The sequence below is a fragment of the Oncorhynchus masou genome, chromosome 14 (genome assembly GCF_036934945.1).
Source record: "Oncorhynchus masou masou isolate Uvic2021 chromosome 14, UVic_Omas_1.1, whole genome shotgun sequence".
NCBI classification, from domain to species: domain Eukaryota; kingdom Metazoa; phylum Chordata; class Actinopteri; order Salmoniformes; family Salmonidae; genus Oncorhynchus; species Oncorhynchus masou.
Window position 1 is genome coordinate 33,350,908 of NC_088225.1, and position 15,067 is coordinate 33,365,974.

The 15,067-nt window shown below is 59.2% G+C and overlaps 1 protein-coding gene across 1 annotated transcript in view; it reads left to right on the top strand.

The window, feature by feature from the left end:
* Nucleotides 1–15,067, top strand: part of LOC135553877 (serine/threonine-protein kinase SMG1-like) — a 130,821-nt gene that overhangs the window by 99,369 nt on the left and 16,385 nt on the right. Inside the window, 4 exon segments of the mRNA XM_064985803.1 lie at nt 2,082–2,361; nt 3,024–3,037; nt 3,040–3,295; nt 14,540–14,774. Coding sequence (XP_064841875.1) covers nt 2,082–2,361; nt 3,024–3,037; nt 3,040–3,295; nt 14,540–14,774 — 785 coding nt within the window.

Here is a 15,067-nt window from a genome sequence, read left to right on the forward strand (position 1 = left end):
TAGTGTCTGTAGAGGTGGGAGAGGGGGTTCTGCGTGGTTCCGGCTGGCCAGTCACATAGACCTGGGTTAGTGTCTGTAGAGGTGGGAGAGGGGGTTCTGTGTGGTTCCAGCTGGCCAGTCATATAGACCTGGGTTAGTGTCTGTAGAGGTGGGAGAGGGGGTTCTGCGTGGTTCCGGCTGGCCAGTCACATAGACCTGGGTTAGTGTCTGTAGAGGTGGGAGAGGGGGTTCCAGCTGGCCAGTCATATAGACCTGGGTTAGTGTCTGTAGAGGTGGGAGAGGGGGTTCTGTGTGGTTCCAGCTGGCCAGTCATATAGACCTGGGTTAGTGTCTGTAGAGGTGGGAGAGGGGGTTCTGTGTGGTTCCAGCTGGCCAGTCATATAGACCTGGGTTAGTGTCTGTAGAGGTGGGAGAGGGGGTTCTGTGTGGTTCCAGCTGGCCAGTCACATAGACCTGGGTTAGTGTCTGTAGAGGTGGGAGAGGGGGTTCTGTGTGGTTCCAGCTGGCCAGTCATATAGACCTGGGTTAGTGTCTGTAGGTGGGAGAGGGGGTTCTGTGTGGTTCCGGCTGGCCAGTCACATAGACCTGGGTTAGTGTCTGTAGAGGTGGGAGAGGGGGTTCTGTGTGGTTCCGGCTGGCCAGTCATATAGACCTGGGTTAGTGTCTGTAGAGGTGGGAGAGGGGGTTCTGTGTGGTTCCAGCTGGCCAGTCACATAGACCTGGGTTAGTGTCTGTAGAGGTGGGAGAGGGGGTTCTGTCACATAGACCTGGTTCCAGCTGGCCAGTCATATAGACCTGGGTTAGTGTCTGTAGAGGTGGGAGAGGGGGTTCTGTGTGGTTCCAGCTGGCCAGTCATATAGACCTGGGTTAGTGTCTGTAGAGGTGGGAGAGGGGGTTCTGTGTGGTTCCGGCTGGCCAGTCATATAGACCTGGGTTAGTGTCTGTAGAGGTGGGAGAGGGGGTTCTGTGTGGTTCCGCTGGCCAGTCACATAGACCTGGGTTAGTGTCTGTAGAGGTGGGAGAGGGGGTTCTGTGTGGTTCCAGCTGGCCAGTCATATAGACCTGGGTTAGTGTCTGTAGAGGTGGGAGAGGGGGTTCTGTGTGGTTCCGGCTGGCCAGTCATATAGACCTGGGTTAGTGTCTGTAGAGGTGGGAGAGGGGTTCTGTGTGGTTCCAGCTGGCCAGTCACATAGACCTGGGTTAGTGTCTGTAGAGGTGGGAGACTGTGTGGTTCCAGCTGGGTCATATAGACCTGTCTGTAGAGGTGGGAGAGGGGGTTCTGTGTGGTTCCAGCTGGCCAGTCATATAGACCTGGGTTAGTGTCTGTGTGGTTCCAGCTGGCCAGTCATTTAGGGAGTGTCTGTAGGGGTGGGAGAGGGGGTTCTGTGTGGTTCCAGCTGGCCAGTCACATAGACCTGGGTTAGTGTCTGTAGAGGTGGGAGAGGGGGTTCTGTGTGGTTCCAGCTGGCCAGTCATATAGACCTGGGTTAGTGTCTGTAGAGGTGGGAGAGGGGTTCTGTGTGGTTCCAGCTGGCCAGTCATTTAGACCTGGGTTAGTGTCTGTAGGGGTGGGAGAGGGGGTTCTGTGTGGTTCCAGCTGGCCAGTCACATAGACCTGGGTTAGTGTCTGTAGAGGTGGGAGAGGGGGTTCTGTGTGGTTCCGGCTGGCCAGTCACATAGACCTGGGTTAGTGTCTGTAGGGGTGGGAGAGGGGGTTCTGTGTGGTTCCAGCTGGCCAGTCACATAGACCTGGGTTAGTGTCTGTAGAGCTGGGAGAGGGGGTTCTGTGTGGTTCCAGCTGGCCAGTCATTTAGACCTGGGTTAGTGTCTGTAGGGGTGGGAGAGGGGGTTCTGTGTGGTTCCAGCTGGCCAGTCACATAGACCTGGGTTAGTGTCTGTAGGGGTGGGAGAGGGGGTTCTGTGTGGTTCCAGCTGGCCAGTCACATAGACCTGGGTTAGTGTCTGTAGAGCTGGGAGAGGGGGTTCTGTGTGGTTCCAGCTGGCCAGTCTACTGCAGGACATCAGCAGTCATTTTGACCTGGGTTATTGATTAACCTTCTCTCTCTTCCTCCCTCCCCCAGGCCCTCCCAGCTACGTCCCGGCCACAGCCTTCCTGCAGAACGCCGGCCAGGCCCACCTAATCAGCCAGTGCGAGGGCCTGGAGGCTGAGTTGGGCTCCCTGCTGCAGCAGCGCCGTGGGGCCCTGCGAGGCTGTCTGGAGCAGCTGCACAGCTATGCCACTGTGGCCCTGCTGTACCCGCGGGCCGTGCTGCTGCGCCACAGGGCCCACCTCTGGAAACAGTGGCTGGAAGAGCTGCTCTGTGACATGACTGTTGACCACTGCCAGCAGATCTCCAGACAGTGAGTTGGAGTGGACACATGCTGGCTTACTCCTCTCCTCTCTTTCTTGCCATCTCGCGACATGTATTTCCTTCTCATTCCTCATTTTCTCTCTCTCTCTCTCTCTCTCTCTCTCTCTCTCTCTCTGTGTCTCTCTCTCGCTCTCTCTCTCGCTCTCTCTCTCTGTCTCGCTCTCTCTCTGTCTCTCGCGCTCTCTCTCTCTGTCTCTCTCTCTCAATTCAATTCAAGGGGCTTTATTGGCATGGGAAACATGTGTTAACATTGCCAAAGCAAGTGAGGTAGATTATATACAAAAGTGAAATAAACAATAAAAATTAACAGTAAACATTACACATCTCTCTGTCTCTCTCTCTCTCTCTGTCTCTCTCTCTCTGTCTCTCTCTCTCTGTCTCTCTCTCTCTGTCTCTCTCTCTCTGTCTCTCTCTCTCTCTCTCTCTCTCTCTCTGTCTCTCTCTCTCTGTCTCTCTCTCTCTCTGTCTCTCTCTCTCTCTGTCTCTCTCTCTCTCTGTCTCTCTCTCTCTCTGTCTCTCTCTCTCTCTGTCTCTCTCTCTGTCTCTCTCTCTGTCTCTCTCTCTACTCTAATATTTTATTATTTTCATTAAATGGACAGTTATTTTATCAATCCGTGCTCTACCTTCCTCTCCAAACGTCCCTCCCTCCAGGTATGAGGTCCAGTTTGCCCCCAGCCTCCCCTTGCTTCGTGCCAGTTCCTGTCCAGCGTTGAGCTGGCCCTGCAGCACCAGGCCTCAGAGACCAACACGCGTGTCCTGCGCCAGGCGGAGCGTGTCAAGGCCGAGGGAGCCACGGTCCACGCGTGTGAAGAACAGCTGCAGGAGATCGAGCGTTGCATCAGTGTGTTCCTCCTAGAGAACCCAGAGCAGGGCTCTCTCAGCCTGGCCACCATCATCTCATCGGCCCTCTGCACCCTCACCAGGTCTGTCTGGCTGTGTGCCGGGGATAGACGTGTCTGGCTGTGTGCTGGGGATAGACGTGGCTGTGTGCCGGGGATAGACGTGGCTGTGTGCTGGGGATAGACGTGGCTGTGTGCTGGGGATAGACGTGGCTGTGTGCTGGGGATAGACGTGGCTGTGTGCTGGGGATAGACGTGGCTGGCTGTGTGCTGGGGATAGACGTGGCTGTGTGCTGGGTATAGACGTGGCTGTGTGCTGGGGATAGACGTGGCTGTGTGCTGGGGATAGACGTGGCTGTGTGCTGGGGATAGACGTGGCTGTGTGCTGGGGATAGACGTGGCTGTGTGCCGGGTGTGCCGGGGATAGACGTGGCTGTGTGCCGGGATGGGTGGCTGTGTGCCGGGGATAGACGTGGCTGTGTGCCGGGGATAGACGTGGCTGTGTGCCGGATAGACGTGGCTGTGTGCCGGGGATAGACGTGGCTGGCTGTGTGCTGGGGATAGATGTGGCTGTGTGCTGGGGATAGACGTGGCTGTGTGCTGGGGATAGACGTGGCTGGCTGTGTGCTGGGGATAGACGTGGCTGTGTGCTGGGGATAGACGTGGCTGTGTGCTGGGGATAGACGTGGCTGTGTGCTGGGGATAGGCGTGGCTGTGTGCTGGGGATAGACGTGGCTGTGTGCTGGGGATAGACGTGGCTGTGGCTGTGTGCTGGGGATAGACGTGGCTGTGTGCTGGGGATAGACGTGGCTGGCTGTGTGCTGGGGATAGACGTGGCTGTGTGCTGGGGATAGACGTGGCTGTGTGCTGGGGATAGACGTGGCTGTGTGCTGGGGATAGACGTGGCTGTGTGCTGGGGATAGACGTGGCTGTGTGCTGGGGATAGACGTGGCTGTGTGCTGGGGATAGACGTGGCTGTGTGCTGGAGATAGACGTGGCTGTGTGCTGGGGATAGACGTGGCTGTGTGCTGGGGATAGACGTGGCTGTGTGCTGGGGATAGACGTGGCTGTGTGCTGCGGATAGACGTGGCTGTGTGCTGGGGATAGACGTGGCTGTGTGCTGGGGATAGACGTGGCTGTGTGCTGGGGATAGACGTGGCTGTGTGCTGGGGATAGACGTGGCTGTGTGCCGGGGATAGACGTGGCTGTGTGCTGGGGATAGACGTGGCTGGCTGTGTGCTGGGGATAGACGTGGCTGTGTGCTGGGGATAGACGTGGCTGGCTGTGTGCTGGGGATAGACGTGGCTGGCTGTGTGCTGGGGATAGTGGCTGTGTGCCGGAGATAGACGTGGCTGTGTGCTGGGGCTGTGTGCCGGAGATAGACGTGGCTGTGTGCGGGGATAGACGTGGCTGTGTGCTGGGGATAGACGTGGCTGGCTGTGTGCTGGGGATAGACGTGGCTGTGTGCTGGGGATAGACGTGGCTGTGTGCTGGGGATAGACGTGGCTGGCTGTGTGCTGGGGATAGACGTGGCTGTGTGCTGGGGATAGACGTGGCTGTGTGTTGGGGATAGACGTGGCTGTGTGCTGGGATAGACGTGGCTGGCTGTGTGCTGGGGATAGACGTGGCTGTGTGCCGGGGATAGACGTGGCTGTGTGCTGGGGATAGATGTGGCTCTGTGCTGGGGATAGACGTGGCTGTGTGCTGGGGATAGACGTGGCTGTGTGCTGGGGATAGATGTGGCTGTGTGCTGGGGATAGATGTGGCTGTGTGCTGGGGATAGACGTGGCTGTGTGCTGGGGATAGATGTGGCTGTGTGCTGGGGATAGATGTGGCTGGCTGTGTGCTGGGGATAGACGTGGCTGTGTGCTGGGGATAGATGTGGCTGGTGCTGGGATAGACGTGGCTGTGTGCTGGGGATAGACGTGGCTGGCTGTGTGCTGGGGATAGACGTGGCTGTGTGCTGGGGATAGATGTGGCTGTGTGCTGGGGATAGACGTGGCTGTGTGCTGGGGATAGGCGTGGCTGGCTGTGTGCTGGGGATAGACGTGGCTGTGTGCTGTGTGTGTGCCGGGGATAGACGTGGCTGGCTGTGTGCCGGGGATAGACGTGGCTGTGTGCCGGGGATAGACGTGGCTGTGTGCCGGGGATAGATGTGGCTGTGTGCTGGGGATAGATGTGGCTGTGTGCTGGGGATAGACGTGGCTGTGTGCTGGGGATAGACGTGGCTGTGTGCTGGGGATAGACGTGGCTGTGTGCTGGGGATAGACGTGGCTGTGTGCTGGGGATAGATGTGGCTGTGTGCTGGGGATAGACGTGGCTGTGTGCTGGGGATAGACGTGGCTGTGTGCTGGGGATAGACGTGGCTGTGTGCTGGGGATAGATGTGGCTGTGTGCTGGGGATAGATGTGGCTGGCTGTGTGCCGGGGATAGACGTGGCTGGCTGTGTGCCGGGGATAGACGAGGCTGTGTGCCGGGGATAGACGTGGCTGGCTGTGTGCCGGGGATAGACGAGGCTGTGTGCCGGGGATAGACGTGGCTGGCTGTGTGCCGGGGATAGACGTGGCTGTGTGCCGGGGATAGACGTGGCTGTGTGCCGGGGATAGATGTGGCTGTGTGCCGGGGATAGATGTGGCTGTGTGCTGGGGATAGATGTGGCTGTGTGCTGGGGATAGACGTGGCTGTGTGCTGGTGGCTGTGTGCTGGGGATAGACGTGGCTGTGTGCTGGGGATAGACGAGGCTGTGTGCTGGGGATAGACGAGGCTGGCTGTGTGTTGGAGATAGACGTGGCTGGCTGTGTGCTGGGGATAGACGTGGCTGGCTGTGTGCTGGGGATAGACGTGGCTGTGTGCCGGGGATAGACGTGGCTGTGTGCTGGGGATAGACGTGGCTGTGTGCTGGGGATAGACGAGGCTGTGTGCTGGGGATAGACGTGGCTGGCTGTGTGCTGGGGATAGACGAGGCTGGCTGTGTGTTGGAGATAGACGTGGCTGGCTGTGTGCTGGGGATAGACGTGGCTGGCTGTGTGCTGGGGATAGACGTGGCTGTGTGCCGGGGATAGACGTGGCTGTGTGCCGGGGATAGACGTGGCTGTGTGCTGGGGATAGACGTGGCTGTGTGTTGGGGATAGACGTGGCTGTGTGCTGGGGATAGACGTGGCTGTGTGCTGGGGATAGACGTGGCTGTGTGCCGGGGATAGACGTGGCTGTGTGTTGGGGATAGACGTGACTGGCTGTGTGCTGGGGATAGACGTGGCTGGCTGTGTGCTGGGGATAGACGTGGCTGGCTGTGTGCTGGGGATAGACGTGGCTGGCTGTGTGCTGGGGATAGACGTGGCTGGCTGTGTGCTGGGGGTAGACGTGGCTGGCTGTGTGCTGGGGATAGACGTGGCTGGCTGTGTGCTGGGGATAGACGTGGCTGTGTACCGGGGATAGACGTGGCTGGCTGTGTGCTGGGGATAGACGTGGCTGTGTGTTGGGGATAGACGTGGCTGTGTGCTGGGGATAGCGTGGCTGTGTGTTGGGGATAGACGTGGCTGTGTGCTGGGGATAGACGTGGCTGTGTGCTGGGGATAGACGTGTGTGTGTTGGGGATAGACGTGGCTGTGTGCTGGGGATAGACGTGGCTGTGTGTTGGGGATAGACGTGGCTGTGTGCTAGACGTGGCTGTGTGCTGGGGATAGACGTGGCTGTGTGCTGGGGATAGACGTGGCTGTGTGCTGGGGATAGACGTGGCTGTGTGCTGGGGATAGACGTGGCTGTGTGCTGGGGATAGACGTGGCTGTGTGCTGGGGATAGACGTGGCTGTGTGCTGGGGATAGACGTGGCTGTGTGTTGGGGATAGACGTGGCTGTGTGCTGGGGATAGACGTGGCTGTGTGCTGGGGATAGACGTGGCTGGCTGTGTGCTGGGGATAGACGTGGCTGTGTGCTGGGGATAGACGTGGCTGGCTGTGTGCTGGGGATAGACGTGGCTGGCTGTGTGCTGGGGATAGACGTGGCTGTGTACCGGGGATAGACGTGGCTGTGTGTTGGGGATAGACGAGGCTGGCTGTGTGCTGGGGATAGACGTGGCTGTGTGCCGGGGATAGACGTGGCTGTGTGCCGGGGATAGACGTGGCTGTGTGCCGGGGATAGACGTGGCTGTGTGTTGGGGATAGACGAGGCTGGCTGTGTGCTGGGGATAGACGAGGCTGGCTGTGTGTTGGAGATAGACGTGGCTGGCTGTGTGCTGGGGATAGACGTGGCTGGCTGTGTGCTGGGGATAGACGTGGCTGTGTGCCGGGGATAGACGTGGCTGTGTGCTGGGGATAGACGTGGCTGTGTGCTGGGGATAGACGAGGCTGTGTGCTGGGGATAGACGTGGCTGGCTGTGTGCTGGGGATAGACGTGGCTGGCTGTGTGTTGGGATAGACGTGGCTGGCTGTGTGCTGGGGATAGACGTGGCTGGCTGTGTGCTGGGGATAGACGTGGCTGTGTGCGGGGATAGACGTGGCTGTGTGCTGGGGATAGACGTGGCTGTGTGCTGGGGATAGACGTGGCTGTGTGCTGGGGATAGACGTGGCTGTGTGCTGGGGATAGACGTGGCTGGCTGTGTGCCGGGGATAGACGTGGCTGGCTGTGTGCTGGGGATAGACGTGTCTGTGTGCTGGGGATGTGGCTGTGTGCTGGGGATAGACGTGGCTGGCTGTGTGCTGGGGATAGACGTGGCTGTGTGCTGGGGATAGACGTGGCTGTGTGCTGGGGATAGACGTGGCTGTGTGCTGGGGATAGACGTGACTGGCTGTGTGCTGGGGATAGACGTGGCTGGCTGTGTGCTGGGGATAGACGTGGCTGGCTGTGTGCTGGGGATAGACGTGGCTGGCTGTGCTAGACGTGGCTGGCTGTGTGCTGGGGATAGACGTGGCTGTGTGTTGGGGATAGACGTGGCTGTGTGCTGGGGATAGACGTGGCTGTGTGTTGGGGATAGACGTGGCTGTGTGCCGGGGATAGACGTGGCTGTGTGCTGGCTGTGTGTTGGGGATAGACGTGGCTGTGTGCTGGGGATAGACGTGGCTGTGTGTTGGGGATAGACGTGGCTGTGTGCCGGGGATAGACGTGGCTGTGTGCTGGGGATAGACGTGGCTGTGTGCTGGGGATAGACGTGGCTGTGTGCTGGGGATAGTCGTGGCTGTGTGCTTGGGATAGACGTGGCTGTGTGCTGGGGATAGGGGATAGACGTGGCTGTGTGCTGGGGATAGACGTGGCTGTGTGTTGGGGATAGACGTGGCTGTGTGTTGGGGATAGACGTGGCTGTGTGCTGGGGATAGACGTGGCTGTGTGCTGGGGATAGACGTGGCTGTGTGCTGGGGATAGACGTGGCTGTGTGCTGGGGATAGACGTGGCTGTGTGCTGGGGATAGACGTGGCTGGCTGTGTGCTGGGGATAGACGTGGCTGGCTGTGTGCTGTGTGGCTGTGTACCGGGGATAGACGTGGCTGTGTGTTGGGGATAGACGTGGCTGTGTGCTGGGGATAGACGTGGCTGTGTGCTGGGGATAGACGTGGCTGTGTGCCGGGGATAGACGTGGCTGTGTGCCGGGGATAGACTGTGTGTTGGGGATAGACGTGGCTGTGTGCTGGGGATAGACGTGGCTGTGTGCTGGGGATAGACGTGGCTGGCTGTGTGCTGGGGATAGACTTGGCTGTGTGCTGGGGATAGACGTGGCTGGCTGTGTGCTGGGGATAGACGTGGCTGGCTGTGTGCTGGGGATTGACGTGGCTGTGTGCTGGGGATAGACGTGGCTGTGTGCTGGGGATAGACGTGGCTGTGTGCTGGGGATAGACGTGGCTGTGTGCTGGGGATAGACGTGGCTGTGTGCTGGGGATAGACGTGGCTGTGTGCTGGGGATAGACGTGGCTGGCTGTGTGCTGGAGATAGACGTGGCTGTGTGCCGGGGATAGACGTGGCTGGCTGTGTGCCGGAGATAGACGTGGCTGTGTGCCGGAGATAGACGTGGCTGTGTGCCGGGGATAGACGTGGCTGGCTGTGTGCTGGGGATAGACGTGGCTGTGTGCTGGGGATAGACGTGGCTGTGTGCCGGGGATAGACGTGGCTGGCTGTGTGCCGGGGATAGACGTGGCTGGCTGTGTGCCGGGGATAGACGTGGCTGGCTGTGTGCCGGGGATAGACGTGGCTGGCTGTGTGCTGGGGATAGACGTGGCTGTGTGCTGGGGATAGACGTGGCTGTGTGCTGGGGATAGACGTGGCTGGCTGTGTGCTGGGTATAGACGTGGCTGGCTGTGTGCTGGGGATAGACGTGGCTGGCTGTGTGCTGGGGATAGACGTGGCTGGCTGTGTGCTGGGTATAGACGTGGCTGGCTGTGTGCTGGGGATAGACGTGGCTGGCTGTGTGCTGGGTATAGACGTGGCTGGCTGTGTGCCGGGGATAGACGTGGCTGTGTGCCGGGGATAGACGTGGCCGTGTGCCGGGGATAGACGTGGCTGGCTGTGTGCTGGGTATAGACGTGGCTGTGTGCCGGGGATAGACGTGGCTGGCTGTGTGCTGGGGATAGACGTGGCTGTGTGTTGGGGATAGACGTGGCTGTGTGCTGGGGATAGACGTGGCTGTGTGCTGGGGATAGACGTGGCTGGCTGTGTGCTGGGTATAGACGTGGCTGTGTGCTGGGGATAGACGTGGCTGTGTGCTGGGGATAGACGTGGCTGTGTGCTGGGGATAGACGTGGCTGGCTGTGTGCTGGGGATAGACGTGGCTGTGTGTTGGGGATAGACGTGGCTGTGTGCTGGGGATAGACGTGGCTGTGTGCTGGGGATAGACGTGGCTGGCTGTGTGCTGGGTATAGACGTGGCTGTGTGCTGGGGATAGACGTGGCTGTGTGCTGGGGATAGACGTGGCTGTGTGCTGGGGATAGACGTGGCTGTGTGCTGGGGATAGACGTGGCTGTGTGCTGGGGATAGACGTGGCTGGCTGTGTGCTGGGGATAGACGTGGCTGTGTGCTGGGTATAGACGTGGCTGGCTGTGTGCCGGGGATAGACGTGGCTGTGTGCCGGGGATAGACGTGGCTGGCTGTGTGCTGGGTATAGACGTGGCTGTGTGCTGGGGATAGACGTGGCTGTGTGCTGGGGATAGACGTGGCTGGCTGTGTGCTGGGTATAGACGTGGCTGTGTGCTGGGGATAGACGTGGCTGTGTGCTGGGGATAGACGTGGCTGTGTGCTGGGGATAGACGTGGCTGTGTGCTGGGGATAGACGTGGCTGTGTGCTGGGGATAGACGTGGCTGTGTGCTGGGGATAGACGTGGCTGTGTGCTGGGGATAGACGTGGCTGGCTGTGTGCTGGGGATAGACGTGGCTGGCTGTGTGCTGGGGATAGACGTGGCTGTGTGCTGGGGATAGACGTGGCTGTGTGCTGGGGATAGACGTGGCTGTGTGCCGGGGATAGACGTGGCTGGCTGTGTGCTGGGGATAGACGTGGCTGTGTGCTGTGTGGCTGTGTGCCGGGGGATAGACGTGGCTGGCTGTGTGCTAGACGTGGCTGTGTGCTGGGGATAGACGTGGCTGGCTGTGTGTTGGGGATAGACGTGGCTGTGTGCTGGGGATAGATGTGTCTGTGTGCCGGGGATAGACGTGGCTGTGTGCTGGGGTGACGTGGGTGGGTGTGGTGGGGGGTAGAAGGGGTGTTACTGTGTTTTGGTGGGGGGTAGAAGGGGTGTAACTGTGTGTGTGGTGGGCGGGTAGAAGGTGGTGTAACTGTGTGTGTTTTGGTGGGGGGCAGAAGGGGGTGTAACTGTGTGTCTGGTGGGGGGGCAGAAGGGGTGTAACTGTGTGTCTGGTGGGGGGTAGAAGGGGGTGTAACTGTGTGTCTGGTGGGGGGTAGAAGGGGGTGTAACTGTGTGTCTGGTGGGGGGTAGAAGGGGGTGTAACTGTGTGTCTGGTGGGGGGTAGAAGGGGGTGTAACTGTGTGTCTGGTGGGGGGTAGAAGGGGTGTAACTGTGTGTCTGGTGGGGGGTAGAAGGGGGTATAACTGTGTGTCTGGTGGGGGGTAGAAGGGGGTGTAACTGTGTGTCTGGTGGGGGGTAGAAGGGGGTGTAACTGTGTGTCTGGTGGGGGGAGAAGGGGGTGTAACTGTGTGTCTGGTGGGGGGTAGAAGGGGGTGTAACTGTGTGTCTGGTGGGGGGTAGAAGGGGGTGTAACTGTGTGTCTGGTGGGGGGTAGAAGGGGGTGTAACTGTGTGTCTGGTGGGGGGTAGAAGGGGGTGTAACTGTGTGTCTGGTGGGGGGAGGGGGTGTAACTGTGTCTGGTGGGGGTGAAGGGGTGTAACTGTGTGTCTGGTGGGGGTAGAAGGGGTGTAACTGTGTCTGGTGGGGGGTAGAAGGGGGTGTAACTGTGTGTCTGGTGGGGGGCAGAGAGGGGGTGTAACTGTGTCTGGTGGGGGGTAGAAGGGGTGTAACTGTGTGTCTGGTGGGGGGTAGAAGGGGGTGTAACTGTGTGTCTGGTGGGGGTAGAAGGGGGTGTAACTGTGTGTCTGGTGGGGGGGTAGAAGGGGGTGTAACTGTGTGTCTGGTGGGGGGTAGAAGGGGGTGTAACTGTGTGTCTGGTGGGGGGTAGAAGGGGGTGTAACTGTGTGTCTGGTGGGGGGTAGAAGGGGTGTAACTGTGTGTCTGGTGGGGGTAGAAGGGGTGTAACTGTGTGTCTGGTGGGGGGTAGAAGGGGGTGTAACTGTGTGTCTGGTGGGGGGTAGAAGGGGTGTAACTGTGTGTCTGGTGGGGGGTAGAAGGGGTGTAACTGTGTGTCTGGTGGGGGGTAGAAGGGGGTGTAACTGTGTGTCTGGTGGGGGGTAGAAGGGGGTGTAACTGTGTGTCTGGTGGGGGTAGAAGGGGGTGTAACTGTGTCTGGTGGGGGGTAGAAGGGGGTGTAACTGTGTCTGGTGGGGGTAGAAGGGGTGTAACTGTGTGTCTGGTGGGGGGCAGAAGGGGTGTAACTGTGTGTCTGGTGGGGGGTAGAAGGGGTTTAACTGTGTGTCTGGTGGGGGGTAGAGGGGTGTAACTGTGTCTGGTGGGGGGTAGAAGGGGTGTAACTGTGTGTCTGGTGGGGGGGTAGAAGGGGGTGTAACTGTGTGTCTGGTGGGGGGTAGAAGGGGTGTAACTGTGTGTCTGGTGGGGGGGTAGAAGGGGGTGTAACTGTGTGTCTGGTGGGGGTAGAAGGGGGTGTAACTGTGTGTCTGGTGGGGGGTAGAAGGGGTGTAACTGTGTGTCTGGTGGGGGGTAGAAGGGGGTGTAACTGTGTGTCTGGTGGGGGGTAGAAGGGGTGTAACTGTGTGTCTGGTGGGGGGTAGAAGGGGGTGTAACTGTGTGTCTGGTGGGGGGTAGAAGGGGTGTAACTGTGTGTCTGGTGGGGGGTAGAAGGGGGTGTAACTGTGTGTCTGGTGGGGGGTAGAAGGGGTGTAACTGTGTCTGGTGGGGGGTAGAAGGGGGTGTAACTGTGTCTGGTGGGGGGTAGAAGGGGGTGTAACTGTGTGTCTGGTGGGGGGCAGAAGGGGGTGTAACTGTGTGTCTGGTGGGGGGTAGAAGGGGGTGTAACTGTGTGTCTGGTGGGGGGGTAGAAGGGGTGTAACTGTGTGTCTGGTGGGGGGTAGAAGGGGGTGTAACTGTGTGTCTGGTGGGGGGTAGAAGGGGGTGTAACTGTGTGTCTGGTGGGGGGTAGAAGGGGGTGTAACTGTGTGTCTGGTGGGGGTAGAAGGGGTGTAACTGTGTGTCTGGTGGGGGGTAGAAGGGGTGTAACTGTGTGTCTGGTGGGGGGCAGAAGGGGTGTAACTGTGTGTCTGGTGGGGGGCAGAAGGGGTGTAACTGTGTGTCTGGTGGGGGGTAGAAGGGGGTGTAACTGTGTGTCTGGTGGGGGGCAGAAGGGGTGTAACTGTGTGTCTGGTGGGGGGCAGAAGGGGTGTAACTGTGTGTCTGGTGGGGGGTAGAAGGGGGTGTAACTGTGTGTCTGGTGGGGGTAGAAGGGGGTGTAACTGTGTGTCTGGTGGGGGGTAGAAGGGGTGTAACTGTGTGTCTGGCGGGGGTAGAAGGGGTGTAACTGTGTGTCTGGTGGGGGTAGAAGGGGGTGTAACTGTGTGTCTGGTGGGGGGTAGAAGGGGTGTAACTGTGTGTCTGGTGGGGGGTAGAAGGGGGTGTAACTGTGTGTCTGGTGGGGGGGGCAGAAGGGGTGTAACTGTGTGTCTGGTGGGGGGTAGAAGGGGGTGTAACTGTGTGTCTGGTGGGGGGTAGAAGGGGGTGTAACTGTGTGTCTGGTGGGGGGTAGAAGGGGGTGTAACTGTGTGTCTGGTGGGGGGTAGAAGGGGGTGTAACTGTGTGTCTGGTGGGGGGTAGAAGGGGTGTAACTGTGTGTCTGGTGGGGGGGTAGAAGGGGGTGTAACTGTGTGTCTGGTGGGGGGTAGAAGGGGTGTAACTGTGTGTCTGGTGGGGGGTAGAAGGGGTGTAACTGTGTGTCTGGTGGGGGGTAGAAGGGGTGTAACTGTGTCTGGTGGGGGGTAGAAGGGGTGTAACTGTGTGTCTGGTGGGGGGTAGAAGGGGTGTAACTGTGTGTCTGGTGGGGGGTAGAAGGGGTGTAACTGTGTGTCTGGTGGGGGGTAGAAGGGGTGTAACTGTGTCTGGTGGGGGGGGTAGAAGGGGGTGTAACTGTGTGTCTGGTGGGGGGTAGAAGGGGTGTAACTGTGTGTCTGGTGGGGGGTAGAAGGGGTGTAACTGTGTGTCTGGTGGGGGTAGAAGGGGGTGTAACTGTGTGTCTGGCGGGGGTAGAAGGGGGTGTAACTGTGTGTCTGGCGGGGGTAGAAGGGGTGTAACTGTGTGTCTGGTGGGGGGTAGAAGGGGGTGTAACTGTGTGTCTGGTGGGGGGTAGAAGGGGTGTAACTGTGTGTCTGGTGGGGGGTAGAAGGGGTGTAACTGTGTGTCTGGTGGGGGGCAGAAGGGGTGTAACTGTGTGTCTGGTGGGGGTAGAAGGGGGTGTAACTGTGTGTCTGGTGGGGGTAGAAGGGGTGTAACTGTGTGTCTGGTGGGGGTAGAAGGGGTGTAACTGTGTGTCTGGTGGGGGGTAGAAGGGGTGTAACTGTGTGTCTGGTGGGGGGGCAGAAGGGGTGTAACTGTGTGTCTGGTGGGGGGCAGAAGGGGGTGTAACTGTGTGTCTGGTGGGGGTAGAAGGGGTGTAACTGTGTGTCTGGTGGGGGGTAGAAGGGGTGTAACTGTGTGTCTGGTGGGGGGTAGAAGGGGGTGTAACTGTGTGTCTGGTGGGGGGGTAGAAGGGGGTGTAACTGTGTGTCTGGTCCCACTCAGGCGTAACCTGGTGATGGAAGGGGCGGCGGCGGCGGCGGGGGGGCAGCTGGTAGAGTTGACGTCTCGCGACGGGGCCTGGTTCCTGGAGGAGCTGTGCTCCATGAGCGGTAATATCACCTCATTGGTCCAGCTGCTGGGGCAGTGTCAGCTCCTCCCACACGACCTGGACCTGCCCTCGCCGCAGGAGACCGCCCAGACCGTCTACCTGGCCAACGCCGTCTACACCTGTCTACAGGTACGGTGTAATGGGGTGTGTGTGGTGAGGATAGAAGTGTGTGTGTGTGTGTGTGTGTGTGTGAGGATGTGGACAGAGTTGAGTGGTCAGAAATTTCGCTCAATGTCCTTTCGCCCACTCAGCTAAAAATCTTCCTTCCTTCCTTCCTGTTTTCCTTCCTTCATGTTTTCCTTCCTTCTTTCCTTCCTTCCTTCCTTCCTTCCTTCCTTCCTTCCTTCCTTCCTTCCTTCCTTCCTTCCTTCCTTCCTTCCTTCCTTCCTTCCTTCCTTCCTTCTTTCCTTTCCTTCCTTCCT